We start from the raw sequence: 18244 nt of genomic DNA, 5'->3' as shown, positions 1-18244 counted from the left end.
AGTTCAGAATTTCTTATCTACAGCCGGCTAGCATTAGCTATTGTTTCCTGATTTGCGCTCAGCTTAGGGAAATGCATTTCGCTTGCGATTTCAGTTGGATTTTGATTTCAGCGAGCACGGTTCAAAAGATTCAATCGGAATGGACTATATTTTAATAATTTTGGTTATAATGCTGGCCTCGGCGTGTTCCCTTCAAGTCGGTTCAAAAACAAAGACCACCAAAGCACCTTTAAAAGAGGTTTTACCCACTAATGCAACTCAAATTGCCAATGTGACAATTGCCCCAGCTCCGGAAAAACTGGCGGAAGTGCACATCGATCAGCACAAAACAATCCGGATTAGTAAGGGTGATTTGGATGATCTACTGGACGTCTATATGGGGAGAATAGCTGAAAGTGCCGCCACTATAAAGGATAAGGAAAACGAGATTAACAAACTGCAGACCAAGGACCAAACTGACGACGAACTGCTGAAGAAATTTGAAAACCTCACACAGGTGTGCAATGCTCAGAATTCTTCATTTGCGACTACTATCAAAGATAAAGACGAAAAGATCAAGGAACTGGAGCAGAAAGTCAAGATCTACGAAACGCGAATGAAGCGGAAACAGCATGTTCTGACGGAGCTGAGAAAGCAGAATACTTCTAGCGCCCTACTGATTGCTCATCTCAAAGGAAAGGTTGTGTATTTCGAGGGGAAATTCCGGGAGAAGAAGGACGATCTGCTGGCGGATTGGGAGGCGGCCACCACGACCTGCGTGCCCTACGGTACTTACCCCGGAATCCACTTGATCCACCTGCCAGGATTCCTGCCCTTTTTGGCAGCCTGTGAGGGTCAAACTGCCGCCGGACCCGGCTGGATGTCCATTCAGAGACGGCTGGACGGATCCGTAAACTTCTACCGCAACTGGGATGCCTACAGCAAGGGTTTTGGTAAACTTAATGGCGAGTTCTTTATCGGATTGGAGAAACTGCACCGCCTGACCATTTCCCAGCCGCACGAGCTTTACATCAGCATCAGGAGATTCGGCGGCGAGACGAGCTATGCCCACTACGACGACTTCCTTATCGGCAGTGCGGAGGAAGGCTACGAGCTGAAGCTACTGGGTCACTATCAGGGAAACGCGAGCGATGCGTTGCGCACCCACGACAAGATGAAGTTCTCGACCTTCGACCGGGACAACGATGCATTCACGCACATGAACTGTGCGGAGCACCATCAAGGAGCCTGGTGGTACGACTTCTGTTCCCGAAGGTAAGGCATATTCAAGTTGGTATATAAAACTGACCGATTAATATTTTTTTAAATATATGTCTATGTGCTACATTGTTATATTTTTGACGGGAAGATATAATCCAATTGCCCATTCAAATTTATCAGTAGGTCTTTCTAATATTTATCATATCAAAATTAAGTATTCTCTAAGATCAGTAGGTCTTTCTAATATTTATCATATCAAAATAAAGTATTCTCTAAGATCTACCAACAATAATAAGGCTTTTGCTATGACTAATTCCTCAACATTTCATATCAAATATGTAGATTGTTCAGTCACTAACTTAAATGATTATTTCAATTGTGATAGCCCTTACCTTTATCTTCAAACACAGCAAAAATGCCAAAGTTACACCCACATTACCAGCGAATTGGATACAAATAGTAAACAAGTTTTGAATGTTTTTGGATACAAGTTAAATGTTTTGTATTGATGAAGAATGTATTTTTTATTGAATCGTATTTCATAAATTTAAGTAGATATAATTATTTAATTTTCAATGCTTTAAATGAATGTGTTTTTTATTGAATCGAATTTTACAAATTTAAGTAGTTATAATTATTGAATTTTAAATATATATATGTCGGCGATAGGTAGCTTTCTGATTTATAATTATAATTTTGTTTCCATACTTAACTTTACAGCAATTTGAATGGAAAATACTTCAAGGGCGAGGTTGATAACCCGCAGAGCGTATACTGGGAGCCCTGGTACAGCTTTCGATCCCTGAAGTCCGTGCAGATGCTCATCCGCCCCAAGAGCCAAAGGGAGCTAAAGGACCTGCCCAAGGCAAAGCGAACGCCGCGGGATCCAAGATAATTGCTAATTATTTGCTACAACCGAGTGCCCAGGGCGGTAAATTTGAACTATATAAATCGCACTTCGGTGCCAAAACCTATTAATCTCTGTTTGTCTCTCCGACGCCCCCTTCGACAGTTGATTGGGTTTCGATTTTGTTTGCGGCCCCGGTCTTCGGGTAATTACTCCGTTAAAGTTCACCGCATATCGCTCGAGACTTTTTGTTTGTTTCGCACACAAGTCATTGGGTGCAATTAATTTTCATTTTCCGCCGTTCTCGTAATTTACTCTGTTGCAACAATTTAATGAAATCTAATTGAGTGTGTGCACTGGGCCGATAAAAATGAAATAACTCTGGACACTGGGAGATTCCTCCGTCTCATTTGTCACTTGCACTTTCATCGCGGCGACTGGAGCCGCTCAATTGGAGTCAATAAACGTTCGGCAAATAAGCCAAAGAGGCGGTATCTAAATTAATATCGATTCGATGGAAGATTTACGACTTCGGCAAAGAGTTATTCATACGTTCATTCTAGTTTATTGCGGAAAATTCTTATTCCAACTGGTTGAAACCAGTTACAGCTCTTTCGACATTCTAAAATTTCTATTCTAGTTGATAAGCTCGAAATAAACTTTACAAATAAAAACATAAATCGCTAGAGGTTCTCTAAATACATTTGTATATTTTTGGTTTCACTTTCAGCGACTTTGGGATCCGGCTCTTAAACCAGTTACAAGCATTGAACAAATGGCTGGCTAATCGTCTGATTACGGCGATAACAGAACTTGCTTACAGAACTTGAGAAGCAACACTTGTCGCCATTTATCAGACATTCTTAAATAGCAAATAAATACATTACTTAGTGGTAGATTAACGATATGATAGGTAGGTACTACCTTCAGACGGCAATATCTTTAAGTACACGGGCACACATCTAACTCTTTACGATTGCCTTGTAAATACGGTCGAGTGCACAGGAGGGCTTCGAGTGTTTGGAGGTTCTACTTGACGTCCGTCTGCCCCTCGGAGCTGTGCTCCCTCTTCTTGTGCCATCGCAGACTGGCGAATTGTGCAAATCGCTTGTGGCACGTGCTGCACTTGTACTTCTTCACCGCCAAATGCAGCTCCGTGTGCTTCTTGAGGTTGCCGTAGGTGGTGAAGGTCTTGCCGCACACCGTGCACAGGTGCTTGCGGATCGCCCAGTGGGAGTTCATGTGGTCGGTGAAGCGGTTCTTCTCGTAGAAACCCTTCGCACAGATCGGGCAGTGGAATGTCGACTGGTTAAGGTGCCTGCGCCGGTGGATATCGAAAAAGGACCACGTCTTAAAGGATTTCCCGCACAGATCGCAGATGTAGGGCCGCTCGCCGGTGTGAGTGCGCAGGTGGATAGCCACCTCCGTGGATGTGGCGAAGCGCTTGTCGCACTGCTCGCAGGCGTATGGGAAGTCCCTCCGATGCCGTCTGATGTGCACCGTCAGGTTGCAGGGCATCTGGAAGCCCTTCCCGCACAGCGTGCAGATGAAGGGCTGGGTGCCATCGTGTGCGGACCGGTGCACCTTGTACTGATCGCAGGTCTTGATGAGCTCCGAACATATATCGCATCGGAAAGGTCCGAGGTTTTGGTCCAGGAACTCCGACAGCTTGGCGTGCATCAAGGGAACACTGCTGGAGTCCCCGGACTCGGTGAGTATCTTTCGTTTCTGGGCCGAGAAGTCTTTACGCAGTTCAAACAAGGTCTTCTCCAACTGCTCCGCGGTGTAGGATGTGTGAAAAGTGGTGTTTATCTCATCCAACATTTGACCCAAGGCCTGGCCACGATACGTATTCGACCGAAAGTCGGGATGGTCCACATCCCACAGAGCCGAGTAGTTGCGGTAGATCTCCACGAACTGCAATTGATCCTCGGAGTTGTCAAACTGTATGGAGCTGGCATCAATGAACTTGGTCTTCTGAGTGGTCTCCACCACTCCGACTTTCTGGAATGCAAATCAAATAAATGCGATATCCTAAGCAATCGTTGTTCATAACCCACTACCTTGCTGATCTTATTGAAGATTTGCTCCTGCAGAATGGGATGCAGGAACTCCATTTCGTCGTAACACCATAGCTTGGGCAGGTACAGGCCTTTGTGCTTGATCACCATGCGCAGCTCTTTGCGGTAGCGTGTCCTCAGCTTCTGGATCTCGTTGAAGCACTCCTCGCCGCTCAGCTCGTAGTTGAGTTCCTCCTGCAACTGGGCTGAGATGTCCCCAAACAGCTCCTTCTTGCAGCAGCTGCTGTAGTCGAGGTGCATCGGATTCCACAGGCACTCCTGCCGCTTAAAGCAATTCAGGATGAAGCTGAGTACTTCGTGGTACAATGTTGACTTGCTGGAGGACTCCGCGTCCGTTTCGCAGGACTTCTCGCTCTCGGCGCTCTCATTGGAGAGCTGAAAGGATTATGGTATATTTCACCCGAACAGATCACTTTTGTATTACTCACCTTGGCCTCCCTCTCGGCTTTTCTGTTCTCTATGACGCTTCTGAGAAAGTGCATCTTCTCAAAGTACCACAACCGCGACTTGTACTTTCCGCCGAGGGCGTTCAGTTTGTTCAGTTCGCGGCGGTATCTGCCCCTTAGCTCCTTCAGCACAGCAAAGATCTCGGCTCCGGTCAGCCGCTTGTGGCAGATGGCCTCCAGCGGGTCAGCCAGTTCTCCGTAGACACTCCGCTTGGTATTGTACTTGTAGTCCGGGTGGCGCGGATTCCACAACTTCTCAGTGCGCTCGTACTCCGCCAACAGACAGCCAACGAACTCACGATTCCGCTCCAGCTCCCTACGCGTTTTCTGGAATGGAAAGAATATGGTAAGGTATACCTTGTATACAAGAACATCATGGTTGTCGTTCATAAGTAATTAAATTACAATACATTACATTACGTGGAGTGCAGTAGGGGAGTGAGAAGTTTTTTCCAGCGATAATTGAAATGTAAAATGTAATTCGTTTAGCAGTATGGTCATCAATAATGACATTAACATATTTTTTCCCATAATGCTGAGGTAGTAAATGCCAAACTTGTATCTTAAAGGCAACCATAAACTCGGATAAGTCAGGTACTAACAATATTTCTGTAACTGGAAGTTTTTAAGTTTAAAATGTAGATAACTTTGTGTCAGTCAGGGGCCTGAGCTCCATTAGTTCGACTTCATAAACCTTAGCTTTAAAGAAAGTGTTTCATTTGAGTTCTGACGAATTTATAATTTAAATCCAGCCGTTTAAGAGTTTACAGAATACAGTTCGTAATATGGGTTATAGCAACACCCGTTGATATTTTCTGATCGTGTGAGGATCGTTAGTTGTTTACTTACCGTTTGGAAATCCACGCAACTCGTAGTGCTGCTCGAAGGCGAGGTGGCCGGCAATGGGGTAGGGGGCGTGGCTGGAGGCGTCAGTTCCAGCACGTTCTTCTCCGACTGCCCACTCTTTTCCTCTTTCTCCACCGCTACCTCTTCCGAATCCATATCCACCTTCTCCTCCCTCTCTTTCTTCCCCCCAACTTTAGCATTCTCGTTTTCCGCCTGGCGAAGTTTGCGCTGCAGAGCCTACAAAGAGAAGTATAAATATTTCGCATAAATAAATAAATTTGTAACATTTGCTATTGGCGGTGTAACTCCGAGATAAGCGTTGCCCAGCCACATGATCTTGTCCCGGGTTTATCGTAGCGCTGGAAATCGTACACAAACAGAACTCGTAAACAAAAAGGGAAAGTCTGCTCCTCGACTCCCCCGATCTCGATACTATATTCTCCAATATCAGCGGCTATTGGCCCTTGTGTCGTCGTCATTGTTCTTATCGCACTTGCATATGGCCCGACTTCCACATTCCCATAAATTTTGTATTATTTTGCTTTTTTCCCCTCTACAAAGGGGAGCATGCAAATTCCATCATAACACTTCCCTTATAGAACTTATATATCTCATTTAAAATAGATTATATTATATCCACGTTATAGATTATAATATAACACCCAAGAATGTAGTTTTTGAATAACTCATGGGCGTCTACTTGTATATAAGATTATGCCAGATGTAGTTCGTATTAGTCGGTGTAAGAAGTTTTTCTGTTTGTCTTTAACTTAACTTGAAAGCAAGCCGAAGTTGATATACCCTTGCAGCTTATATCGGCCTATTAAAATCATACATGTATTACAGAAACCGTATATGATATATCTTTAAAACTTAGTGACTAGTTTGCGTAGAGACGGACGGACGGACATGGCTAGATCGACTCGTCGAGTAATACTGATGAAGCATCACTGCGTTGCAAACTTCTTTCTGAAGTCGTAGTACCCTCTCGAAGCGTAAAAAATTTCGTTTCAATTGCCATGATAAGTTAAAAAATTCGTAGAATAAAGTGAACATATAAATTGAAGCCATTTTTTATAAACAATGAATGAAAGACTATTTACTGAAACTCTATTATGCCCGATATAATAAAACTTTTTGCAGCTGGTGCCTAACGTGTATTGCTGTTCGCAGAATGGAACCCGACCTACCCCCATATACTTGAGCAATGCTGTCGATAAGGTCCCGGAATGCCAGTGCCCTAATTAAGAATTCGAGAGACCCAAATTAAAACCGAAACAAAATTCGTTTTCGCATGCAAATATTTTGCTTTGGCAAACATTACATACAGTACCCGTATACGATTAGCAGTTCTAACCGGTTCCCAAAATAAATGCGTAGAGGCAAACGAAGCTTAATATACCCCACAGGGTATTATTCAAATGAAAACAAATAAGAAATGTCTCTTTGTATAATTAGTCGTTGATATGGGTACGTATAAATGTAAATCTTAGCGGTTCATTACTTTTTTTGTTAAATAAATACATTAACATAAATTATACAAGGCTGCTAAAAAATCACATTTTGAAAGGGTATTCTAAGTTTCGGTTTTTAATTTGATTAAATTTGTCAAGTATTTTGCTTGACTATACTTGGTAATTGAAGTTGTCGCCTGATTGTCTTGAAATTGAGGCGACTCGTCAGTGACCACAGCAATAGTCGATATTCCAGCCCGTCAATATATTCCAGTTTATATTAGCCCCGGACCACCCACAAAACGTCGATAACGCTAATGGGCCTAGATAAAGTGAAACCGGGACCTAACGCATTAGGAGTTATTTGCTATTTGTAATTAATGTTTTATTAAATGGGCTTGCACGTATTGATCCACTTGTCCTAAGGTCTGGAGAGTATTTGAATTGGGAAAAATATGAAACTGACATTATTTATGTTGTGATATCACATTCAAGTTGATAGCACTTGTAGTTCATAGTAATGGAACTCGTTTTCTTTCAAAAAACTACAGCTGTGCCCTCTATTCCCTTTTAATGAATGGAAAAAAGGGTTAATGGCCAAACGGCTTCTGATATATCGGATGGCATTACAGCGGACACCAACCACCAATCATTCATCCGATGAACAGGCCCCTGACCTTTCGCGAATCCCATGAAAGCTTACACTACTTTACCGGGCTAATTGAATAACTGAAAATTGCAAAAGGGAAAATACAGGAAAAAAGCCCGACAAGCCTTGGCCCCAATTAAAAATGCAATTTCAAACGTCGAAATGAAAGTTGCGCCCTCTCTGGCAAAGCGAGCGAAAACATTTTCATTTCAAGCGACTGGAACTGGAGCCCCACTGGGGTCACACCCACTCGAGGCAAGGACCCCAAACCACTCGACGCCCTGCGGAAAGGTGAGCTGAGTAAACCCATTAAAGCCATCACCGCTCCCTGCTGACCCTGCCAATCCTTGGCGATGGTGTCTGCCTGGCAACGGGAAATAGTTCCATATCGGAGCTCCATTGCATTGCATTGCACACCCACATGCGTTCTTCTAGTCCATATAGAATAGTGCAAATGGTTAAACAGCTGTTTTATATCATATTTTTCATCTATTCCCCTGGCATTTAAATGGCGAGGGTATGCAAAGGGCATTCCCATTTTTACTTCGCTGTGTTAATACATTTTTATACATGAAGATTTTGTTATGGGAATTTAAGTTTAAAACGTATAGGACCTCTAACAGAAAAGCACTGTTTTAATAATCTGTTAAAATATCGGACGTATCCGTCCAAGGTATCCCATTGCTAGTTCTCCCGTTTACATTTTTCTATTTCCTATTATTCTTTTTTAAATATTGGTGCAACAAGAGACCCAACCATTTGTCGAGCGGAGTGGGGCAAACAAAGGCTCGGCTAGCTTCGAACCGCTGACCATAGAAAGTTGGTTTAGTCTCCTCTGGGTGGTTGAGTCGGCCCTAGACGCCCACGAATGGTGGGGTGTGGCTGCCTTGCCCGCCCATTTCCCCGCACTCCGACCGGAATTCTCCCTGGACTGCGTCACTACTTGTGTTTACCGAACACGCAATTGAAATAATTGATCCAGTTAACAAAATTGCATAAAAATTCAATAAACAACAACAGCAGCGCACAGTTTTCCTGGGTGTACTTCCCTTGATGTATATTGAAACCCGATCGCAGAGCAATCTTATTGAGTTAGTTCAGTGTTTTCCCCTTTATGTTTATTTATAAATTCTTCAATCGAAGGGGGTCGATACTCGTTAGAACTGTCAGAGTCTTGAAAGTCGAGCTAAGGAAAGGGAAGTAAAAGAGCGAAGGGATCATGCGTTGAAGCCATATACCGATATATAACCGCATAATGGATTTGTAGGAGTTCAATATGATTTGTTTGGTCTGAGGAGAGACCACAGAACTTTCTATGGCTCTTTAATAGATTCTAATATGAAGTCAACAAACAAGTTGGGACGTATGTATTTATTAAACGTTATTAAACGGGTAACATTGACTTTTATAGATAATACATACAAATTTCTCAGATTGAGGACCGATTTCTCAATGTCATATTAACTTTAACTAGTTCCTCAATGTCATCTCAAAAGACTGTAACGATTAATCGTTCGGTAAATTATATGAGAGAACTAATTTGTCTTAACTAACACTTTATCTTTTTGCTTACTTCCTCGGACAAATAACTAACTGAATCTCATCATGATTTAAAAACTACGCCCTAAAACTTGTAAGCTTTTGTTAATATAATTTTAGATTATAATAGTTCTGAGTTCTTATTTGATTTGCTATTGTATTTATGCATAAACAAGTTTAAATACAATGTATAAGAATAAAACCCACTACACTGTCATGTTGTCTAAGTTATTTTTTAATTAACTGACTTCTTCGTTTAGCCACACTTGAAGTGCGGTCCATATCAAAGTCGGGAATCCATGGGTCAAGCAATGTCAGTCTAGACCAATTCTGGGTGCGAGCAGCTGCGTCATCGGGCACTTCAATTAAAAGCTATTGTTTATTGCATTTGTCACCAGGCAAAAAAATATGCGGGCAGCGCCAATCAAAAAAGCCTTTGAAGATGATGCGATGCGATTCGATGTTGAGATGCCTCGAATGAATTAATGGGAACTCTTATTTTGATACGTTTTCATTCCGAAAGGGTAATTATCGCATCTGGCCTGCCCCTTTGAAAGTCTTAATTGGACGTGGAATGTGGGACGTTTGTGCATATAGCGCAAGGGCTAATCCTCGGTATTTTCAGGGCAAAGGGGACCTGGTTGATGTGCAAATAAAAGATTCATGGAAAAGCCCATTAATACACCATTTAATACCATTGTAAGGCTTTGGCCTCAAATGGTGTCAGTGCCTGTACGAACGTACATATAACCATCGACCATGGTTGATTGCAAGTTTACGGTTCCGTTTTTTATGCCGCTCTGTTTGATTTGGGGCCCAATGGAGGGCTTTAATTGATCGAACAGCGGCTTTCGGTAAGCGTCTTGTTTTCCACACGGACTTAGGTCTGCGACAAGTTCCCATTTTTGTATGCTATATAAAATTATACCCCGCGAGCCATATGACAACGAACAAAGGTAAATCGGTTTCAGGCCAACGGCGACATGCGAAATCCGGGAGAACACGAGACTCAAATGTAATAAAGCGAACGTGAGCTAATAAATTATGAAGAATATTTCGCTTTGTATTTTTTTCACGCAACCCGTGGCAGGGTTTCGTTTGCTTTTATGGCCGAGCATAAAACTCGTCCACGCCCTAATGGAAGCCCACCGAAAACCACAAAAAATAAACCGATAGGAAACCCTATAGAGAACACACAGGAACCGGGAAGCAAGCAAGCGAAAGCCAGATTCTACGATAATAAGGGGCATTAGGTGCAATCAATTTCTGACAAAACACAAAATGCTCTGTAAAACTCTAAACAAATAACTTTTTAGTCCGAGTCAGTCAAGTCACAAGGCTGCATTAATTTAATTAGACTGATTATAAAACCTCCTCAGTTGATCGATCAGGGCCAACTTGCGGGTGGAAAGCCCCCAAAGTCCCTCTCCAGACGACCGCCTGCCGAAATGTTTGGTTAAACTTGGTAATTATTTAATAGCCATGGATGTGGCCGATAAAAACTGAAGCAGTGGGTGTTAACATGTCCTCGTTTGTTGTGTGAGCATGATTAGCGTCCACATAAATCGAACCTTTCCGAAGATTTTCAGAATGCCGAAAGCAAATTATCGCCTGGGAAGATAATAAACGGAATGCATTGATACGACTTAAGATTAGATTATGGGTGATGATATATGGGGAGGGTTGCTCGGTGCACTCACAACTGTGATTTTAATGGATTGGGGATGATTTAGAGGGGGTCCAAGCTGTTTAATACTGATACAATCAAAAGCAAACAATTAATTGATTGTAATAATTTCAGAGATTTGTTAGATGTTCTGTGAAAGCGGTTTTAAAAACTGGTATGGAATGTTTTCATTGAAAAGCATTGCACCATTTGATTGGTAAATAACTTGGCAATACTTAGTAACATACCCTTTCCAGCCAGTTAAATGCTAAATAACTTGCCATTATTCAGTAGCTTTTCCAGCCAAATCATCGTCCAACAAGTATATTTCGATTCGTCGCTCTACTTGGACAATGATTTATGGGCTGTGCAGGTTTTTATGGCAGGTGCTCTAAAAATTCCAATTTACAAGTGTTTAAATGAACATTAAAACCTCCTTAGTTAAGTTCCGCCGTGCCTTCTTATCTCTAAGCCATTTTCAATAGCCGGCAAATATCGACGAAAATCTAAAATTATTTTATTACCCCCAATAGCGATACGAGCGGTGAGTTGGAATGACAGTGGTCGAGCGGGAGGAGGACTGATTGGGTTGTCTGGGTCGGGCGACGACTTCCACGATCGATCGATTGATCGGACATATCTTAAATAACCTAAAGTGGCGAGAGCAGCGCGTCATCGATATTGTGCATGGATATAAATCATAATAGGCACAGCGTTTACAAGTGGTTTGAGCAGGAAACCGAAGCAATTGCAAAATTCCGATTTATGTGTAGCTGAGAAAATCGTAAATTACTTAATATCGGAAATCGCTAAATTACGAAATAATTTCTATTCAACGTACAACTCATAATATCTGCCCCACTGTGGCTGGCGTCGTGAACGAATGCTTACCAAATCGAAGCTTAGATAATATTCCCCTATTTGTTTACCTCTTTGGGGTCTAGATAAAGACCATGTCGGCCGACAAGCTTGCCCAATGCTGATAATAGCAGAACCGAAAAAAACAAGGAATTCACCAATAATTTCTATTGCAAGTGTCGTGTTCGCAGCCTACGGGCAAACAGAAAATGATTTTTATCAACACTTCAATTTCTATTTCCGAAAGTACAGCTCAATGCCCCCGGATATCGACTGATAGATAATAATAACCAACATTCTAACCGTCTGCCCTGCGTAAAATCCATTATTTGTTCGCCTTATATCTGACAACAAATGCATTTAGATTACTCACATATATTATTCAGACTATTTTCCCTTAATTATCATTGAATTAGCTCGTGTGAGAAAATATTATTTATTGGCATTTACATTACGTCAACGGGTCTGGCCTATTTTTGGCCAAATAAAATCTAATGAAACCGCGTCACGTCAAAATAATGGAGAACCAGCGAGATTTCCATCTTTATTCAGAAGCTTTAACGTCTGATTACCACCTAAATGATTTTGGCGATCGTCGTAGTACATAGAAATGGTCTGAAGTGCCTGTCAAGGCACAGGAAACAATTTAACTTATTGACGTTTAAAGTACTTTTTCATAGTTTTAGCACAACAAAATTAAAGAAATGGGTATTGCAATAGAAAATTGGGTGAAAAATATGTGAAATTTATTTCTTTTTTTAAGAAATTTATTATTCATCCCAATAAGAGACGAAATCCTTTGAAAAATAGATGTATTCTTTGTGATATGCGACACGATCCAAAAGTTCGGTATCTGTCGCGCTGGCATAAATAATCATTATAATTACCATTTAATAGCCTTTTATTTTTAAAAATCGTCCACGGAGCAAAGGCCTCCGCAAACAAAGAAAATATGACGAGCTATTTTCCAAAACACCGAATGTTTGTGTCCCACATATCGAGTGTTTTTCAGCCTCATTGCTATATGTATGTTTTTTTTAGCACATAAATCGCTTTGAATGTACAACAAAAGATATGGTTGTTTTTTTTCCGACCGAGACATTTCCATGTCCACAAAAAATGGAACAAAACAAAAGTGGAAACCTGAAGAAAAAGCTGAAAAATTGCGTCGGTTTGGAAAACAAAAACAAAAAACATTGGAAATATCGGGGAGAGTGACACACTGACAAACTGACAAACTGACGGAATGGCGAACTGACAAACTGACAAACCAGCCCCTCCAAAATAAATAAAGAATACGTAAAAAAACAAAACGGACAGCAAACGGGACTTAAAAAGGGGAAGACGAGAACAAAAGAGAAGCATGAGCGCGCAAAATGCGCGACACACTTTTGCTCAATATTCTGTGTTGTGTGCCATTGCGCCGTTATTTTGAAGGTCAAGTGACCAGGGGAACCTCCTCCGGAACTCGCTGCGCCCACCGCCCCTCTGCGAACCCCGCCCCTGCCCTTCTGACAGCAGCGGAAAGCCGTTTTGCATTACAAAATCGCATGAAAAGGGGAAGCCAAGAGATATAGTGAAAGACCGGTATGGGTAACATTGAAAGGTATACCAAAAAGTTATACCAAAAATGCATAAACAGCCTTGTGCGAAATGTGAATTATTGTTAATTTATTAGATAACATTTCATCATGAATCCAAAACTAATTAAGTATACGAGTAATAAGCATAATCGAATGGCAATTCTTCAATTTAAGATTAAGCGAAATGGTTCCATTATCAACTGAATTCAATCAGGATAATTGGTAAGATTAAGATGTATTAAATATATATATACAGGCTTGTCACAAAAACCATCAATGGTTTTGGGTTTCCACCTAAACCGTCGGTGTCACTTGGTCTATATAGTGTTGAAGTAAATTTGGTCTGATTTTAGGAACATTTTTTAATTTCGTCTATTTACTTTTGAACCGGTTTCTGTGACACCGAGATTTGCTTTTAGGGGGAAGAGACTTTTGTGACACCCCTGATAATTTAAGTCAAATTAATTGAGTTTCTATGGCTATAAGACCACTGAATCTGTAACACAGCGTAAGGGTAAGTTGTGTTACTGGCTGCGATTTCCGGTAGCGGGCGTTCACTGTGGCTGGGAATAGGAATGGGCAGCGGTGATTAACTTACCACGCGTCGTGTCTCGTACCGCGGCAGTGGAGTCGCAACCGGAGCCGGCGGTGGAGCAATGGGAGTGGGCGGAGTCATCGCCACCACCTCGTGCAGAATGGCGAAGGGATCCAAGTCGAAGGACTGCAGGCAGTTCCCCGGCAACTCGTCGCCCGAAATGTCCGCGGAGGGCGGCGGCGAGGGTGGCAATGGGTTTTCCACCACATAGACCAAGTCTATTTCGGGTGTTTCAGGTGGTGGAGGCGGTGGCGGTGGGGGTGGTGCTACATGCAGGCCGGGAGTGGGCGGAACAAGGGTCATTAGCTGGATGTCTATGTCCGTCTCCCAGCTGGCTTTCCCCTGGCCCTCTGGCTGAAACATCTCCGGGCAGTCGAGCTCCATTATCACCAGATCGGTTTGGGTTTGCTGCTGGCTGCGCCCCTCCCCGGACTCGTAGCGCCGCCGCATGTCCTGGGTGTGCTGCACCCGGATGTGGTCCATGAACACGGAGAACTGCAGGCAGATCGCCGGGCAGAAGGCGCAGTTGAAGCCGAAGCTCTGGACGTCCGGCGAGGCGGTGATTTCCCCGCACTTCCGGAAGAACGCGTAGTCCTCCAGCTGCCAGTTCGAGGACTGCGGCTCCTGCAGCGGCAACATGGCTGGAACTCCTCACTGGGGACTACCTCTCACGCAAGTCTTTGAACTTTCGCTATTTCTTGGCGCACTCGCGACGACGACGAACAGCCGTAAACCGAACCGATTCGGGGAGCTTTCAGATTCAAACTGCGATCCAAATCGAAACAGCCGGCATTAGTGATGGGAAATATACTTATCGATAATAGCCGGCAAATCAAAAATGCAGTGTGACCGAGGCGAGCGATTTCTTGGTCAGCCAAGTGGCATTTATGGTAACCCTAACCAGAAAGTTAACCATAGTGCGGTATTTTTAAATGGAATTATTGTTTGTTGAATAACTAAAATCTAAGTTCAGAGTTTCAGAGAATTTTAAGATTTTAGTTTAAGTACAATTCAAAGTTTGGGTTTAAGCATTTTTAAACATAAAAAGATTTATTGGAATTGAAAAATAACCTACTTATAATGACAAACAATGGTCTTGTTGAACATTTAGTTTAAGTACAATTCAAAGTTTGGGTTTAAGCATTTTTAAACATAAAAAGATTTATTGGAATTGAAAAATAACCTACTTATAATGACAAACAATGGTCTTGTTGAACATTGGAAAACAAATGCAAAATAAAAAAGTTTTAAGGAAGTAAAAATACAAAGATTTTCTAAATTTCTGTAAAAGCTTAAAAATATTTAAGTGATTTGTAAAAAAGATTTTTGTTATAAACAGCGATTTTTAAATTCGCTTATTTCAAAAACGAATCCTCACCCTTGGTTTGAGAATACGCTGCATTTCCAACAAGAATTCTCCCTGGTGGTTCGAGTCTGCGCTAGCACCCGCAGTTTTCTTTCGGTATTTAAGTATTTTTCTCGGGTTCCCTCGGTGAATTCGAAAGGTACAGCCACGGTCACGCTGAGCGACAAATAAATTCCTAGGCAAGCGGGCGGTTTAATAGCAAAATAGCCAAGTAAATGTTTAAGTTTGTTCGTTTCTAGTTAAATTCCTACCTAAACACTATGGGATTCGTGCTGTCCAAGTTCCGGGTGCGTATATCCGATGGTCGCCTCCACGCAGCCATCGACGAGTGCAAAAGTGCCAATATACTAAGACCCAAAAATATGTGTCGTGAAACCACGAATCTAATTATAGAAGGAAAAGTCTACGGAGGCGGTTTTGGAGGGGCTGCAGACGCAGATCCAGGCGTTGGAGAAGTACATGATCAACACCGAGGAGCGGAAGCGGCGGTTCGTGACCAACTTTGTGGGCTTCACCATAGGCGCGTATATCGTGGGCTTCGGACTCTGGTACTTCTTTTACTTCCCGCCGACGGTGCAGGAGTGCTTCATGTACTTGGTGCCCCTTCTCCTCTTTCCGATTGTGTGAGTACTGCCAGAGATCCCATTGAATCCGGTTGTTGGCTGACCTTGATCTTCCCCGGCTTCTCTAGCATTATCTTTCTGCGGCGGCTGTTTACGTGGTACTTCCAGCGCAAGCTCAACAAAAATGGCGATAAGCTGTCCCGTCTGAAGGAGGACAAGCGCAAGATATTGGAGCAGGTCATGGACAAAGAGACCTATAAGGTGGGGTTTCAGATCCGGAGATTATTTATTTGAGTCCTTTACAGTCTCACGATCTGAGTTATAATCTGAGTTTTTAGTTTTGATCTTTAAGGGCTTAATTAGTGTGTATATACATTCTAATAACTAGATATGTGGCTTATTCACTTTCCAAAAAAAAGAACTCATATCATAGCTCAGATCTTGTGAATAACCCTTATACCAGTGCTTATCCAATACTGCATTCCCCAGGTGGCAGTGAATCTCCTGGAGCGCTTTGGCGATAAGAAGCAGCTCCGCATCACCGGTCTTCCGACCGGATCGACGCCCAACCGCTCGCTGGTTGAGCGGTCTCCTCAGCCAGCTGCCGCCGCCCGAACTGCAATAACGGGCGGACAGCAACAACAGCAGCGGTCGCTTGCCCCGTACACCAGTGTCTACCGCAATAATAACAACAACAATACATCGCTAAACAGCAGCGTCATCAGCACCCAGTCACTGGCTCCGCTGACGTCAGCATCACCACAGTTGCGTGCCGTTCAAGAATTGCGTCGACGATCGCCTTTCCCCATCGTGGACGATCGATCACGGAGCGCCCTAGATCGCATCGTGGACTTCATCGTGGGTGACAGTCCAAAGGATCGGTTTGGCATGATCTGCAAGGAGTGCCATGCCCACAACGGTGGGTTATAATCATTCTAGTAGAAGTTGTATAGCTCGAAAGAGAATCGCATTGCAATAAGAAGTTGAGAAACCGGTTAGGCTTTCGTTTTCATTCCTATTTTGGCTAGTGTTAACCGAAAAGCTATAGAATTCACGAAGAGCTCATTTAAAGTCAATCAAAACCTGTTCTTACCATTTATGTATAACTTATACATTTATTTATTTATTTTACTAAAACTTTTAAAAAATATTTTGAAAATCCAAGATGCAGATTATTAGTCTGTAAAAAGAAAAAACACGTATAATCTCTTCATTTATATGAACATAAATCTTACTCTAAGCTTTGGAATTCGACTGAATGATGAAATTAAGTTCTTTAACGTGTTTGTCTTATCTCACAGGAATGCTGCCCAAGGAGGAGTACGAATACACTACCTTCAGGTGTGCATTCTGCAATGTACTTAACCAGGCAAGGAAGAAGCGACCCGTTGCCCCCCGTCTCTCCTTGGAGGCCCCATCGGAAACAGCAACAAAGCGAAACGACAGCTCAGATAGTGAATCATCCGATGATGACTCTGGTATGTATGTAATTTAAGGAAACCCCAGTATGAAATCATTTCAATTGATTCGGTGTCATGTGTAGAATCTTAATTATTACACAAAGTAACATAACAAATAACAGTTTTAGGAGTTCTATAAATTTATAAATAGTTTTGTATTTATGGGTAGTGTAGCAAATATAAATCCAATCGTACTTCACATAAGCATTACAAATGTAATTGATAATGGGGCGCAATGACTTACTTGTGTACTTGTAAATTGGTTTCCCCCCTTTTAATACTTACTACATTTTCAGATAAGGAGCCATCTGTACGAAGAGCCCTGCTTCAGAATGTGCCATCGAGTGAAACTGATATGGATGCCACCACCGTAACGGAAGACTTGGCAATGGAGACTGAAACACCCGAGACTGGATCTACTACCGCGGAAGCCAACAGTACTGAGGTGACTGCGAGTTCCTGAGGGCAAACCACATCGATATACACCTTCTAGGCGCCAGTCAAGCAAAATTCTTGGATTATTTGCTTATTAGCTTACTTATTTAATTTTTTATTGGTAAGCAAATTTCAACGATATTTGTTATCATGAATTTATTGTCGAAGAATGAATACATTGAATGAAAAACATGAAGCTTCGAGTAGCCCGCACTTTCTTTGGGTCAGCCACCTAGTCGCCCGAGGTGTGGGCGGCAGCACTCCCACAACTGTCAGCATAGGAGGAAATTGATAATTAAAATCTAGACAAAATAAGGCGACAACTAATGGCATAATAATTTAAAGCACGCCGCGGCGTGTGACAAAAAAGGCAAACCCGACAACGCTGGCGATATCACTTGGCCAGCAGCGATACTTACTTACAAGCGCGAGAACACACACATGCGACTATGGACTCCAGACTAGCACTGCATTATGCGAACGGTCAACAATTTCAATTTCGCTGGCTTTTATTTAGCTTTATTCTGTTTTTCCGGGCCATTGATCAAGGCTAACGAGATCGATCGGCTGGCTGGCTGCCTGGCAATCTGGCGGTGCAGCAACGTAACATAACGCATTAGCCGGCCAACACCAGCACCACCAGCGCCCACCTACAC

The 18244-nt window shown here is 42.6% G+C and overlaps 3 protein-coding genes across 4 annotated transcripts; 2 read left to right on the top strand and 1 right to left on the bottom strand.

The window, feature by feature from the left end:
* The first annotated feature begins 112 nt into the window (after window positions 1–112).
* Window positions 113–2125, top strand: LOC119550649 (fibrinogen-like protein 1). Its single transcript, XM_037859488.1, has 2 exons — window positions 113–1254; window positions 1921–2125. The coding sequence occupies exons 1-2, from the start codon at window positions 140–142 to the stop codon at window positions 2093–2095; spliced, it is 1290 nt and encodes a 429-aa protein (XP_037715416.1). The 5' UTR covers window positions 113–139; the 3' UTR covers window positions 2096–2125.
* Window positions 2126–2789: 664 nt separating this feature from the next.
* LOC119550648 lies at window positions 2790–14524 on the bottom strand. 2 transcript variants are annotated; one of them, XR_005219498.1, is made up of 6 exons: window positions 13768–14524; window positions 5424–5657; window positions 4557–4901; window positions 4111–4503; window positions 2972–4051; window positions 2790–2909 (listed from the first exon to the last, which is right to left on the bottom strand). XR_005219498.1 is itself a non-coding variant. In XM_037859487.1 (5 exons), exons 1-5 carry the CDS (start codon window positions 14401–14403, stop codon window positions 3077–3079), a joined length of 2583 nt encoding a protein of 860 aa, XP_037715415.1. In that variant the 5' UTR covers window positions 14404–14524; the 3' UTR covers window positions 2920–3076. The 2 variants fall into 2 exon arrangements, 1 of the variants encoding a protein (XP_037715415.1); XM_037859487.1 differs by lacking the exon at window positions 2790–2909 and having other exon boundaries at window positions 2920–4051.
* Window positions 14525–15260: 736 nt separating this feature from the next.
* Window positions 15261–17791, top strand: LOC119550882 (endoplasmic reticulum junction formation protein lunapark). Its single transcript, XM_037859869.1, has 7 exons — window positions 15261–15269; window positions 15370–15417; window positions 15524–15753; window positions 15822–15954; window positions 16183–16612; window positions 16995–17171; window positions 17450–17791. The coding sequence occupies exons 2-7, from the start codon at window positions 15391–15393 to the stop codon at window positions 17614–17616; spliced, it is 1164 nt and encodes a 387-aa protein (XP_037715797.1). The 5' UTR covers window positions 15261–15269; window positions 15370–15390; the 3' UTR covers window positions 17617–17791.
* Window positions 17792–18244: the final 453 nt, after the last annotated feature.

Source organism: Drosophila subpulchrella, chromosome 2R, assembly GCF_014743375.2.
Source record: "Drosophila subpulchrella strain 33 F10 #4 breed RU33 chromosome 2R, RU_Dsub_v1.1 Primary Assembly, whole genome shotgun sequence".
NCBI lineage: Eukaryota > Metazoa > Arthropoda > Insecta > Diptera > Drosophilidae > Drosophila > Drosophila subpulchrella.
The sequence above is the reverse complement of the archived record's forward strand: the minus strand, read 5'-3'. Positions and strand labels throughout refer to the sequence as shown.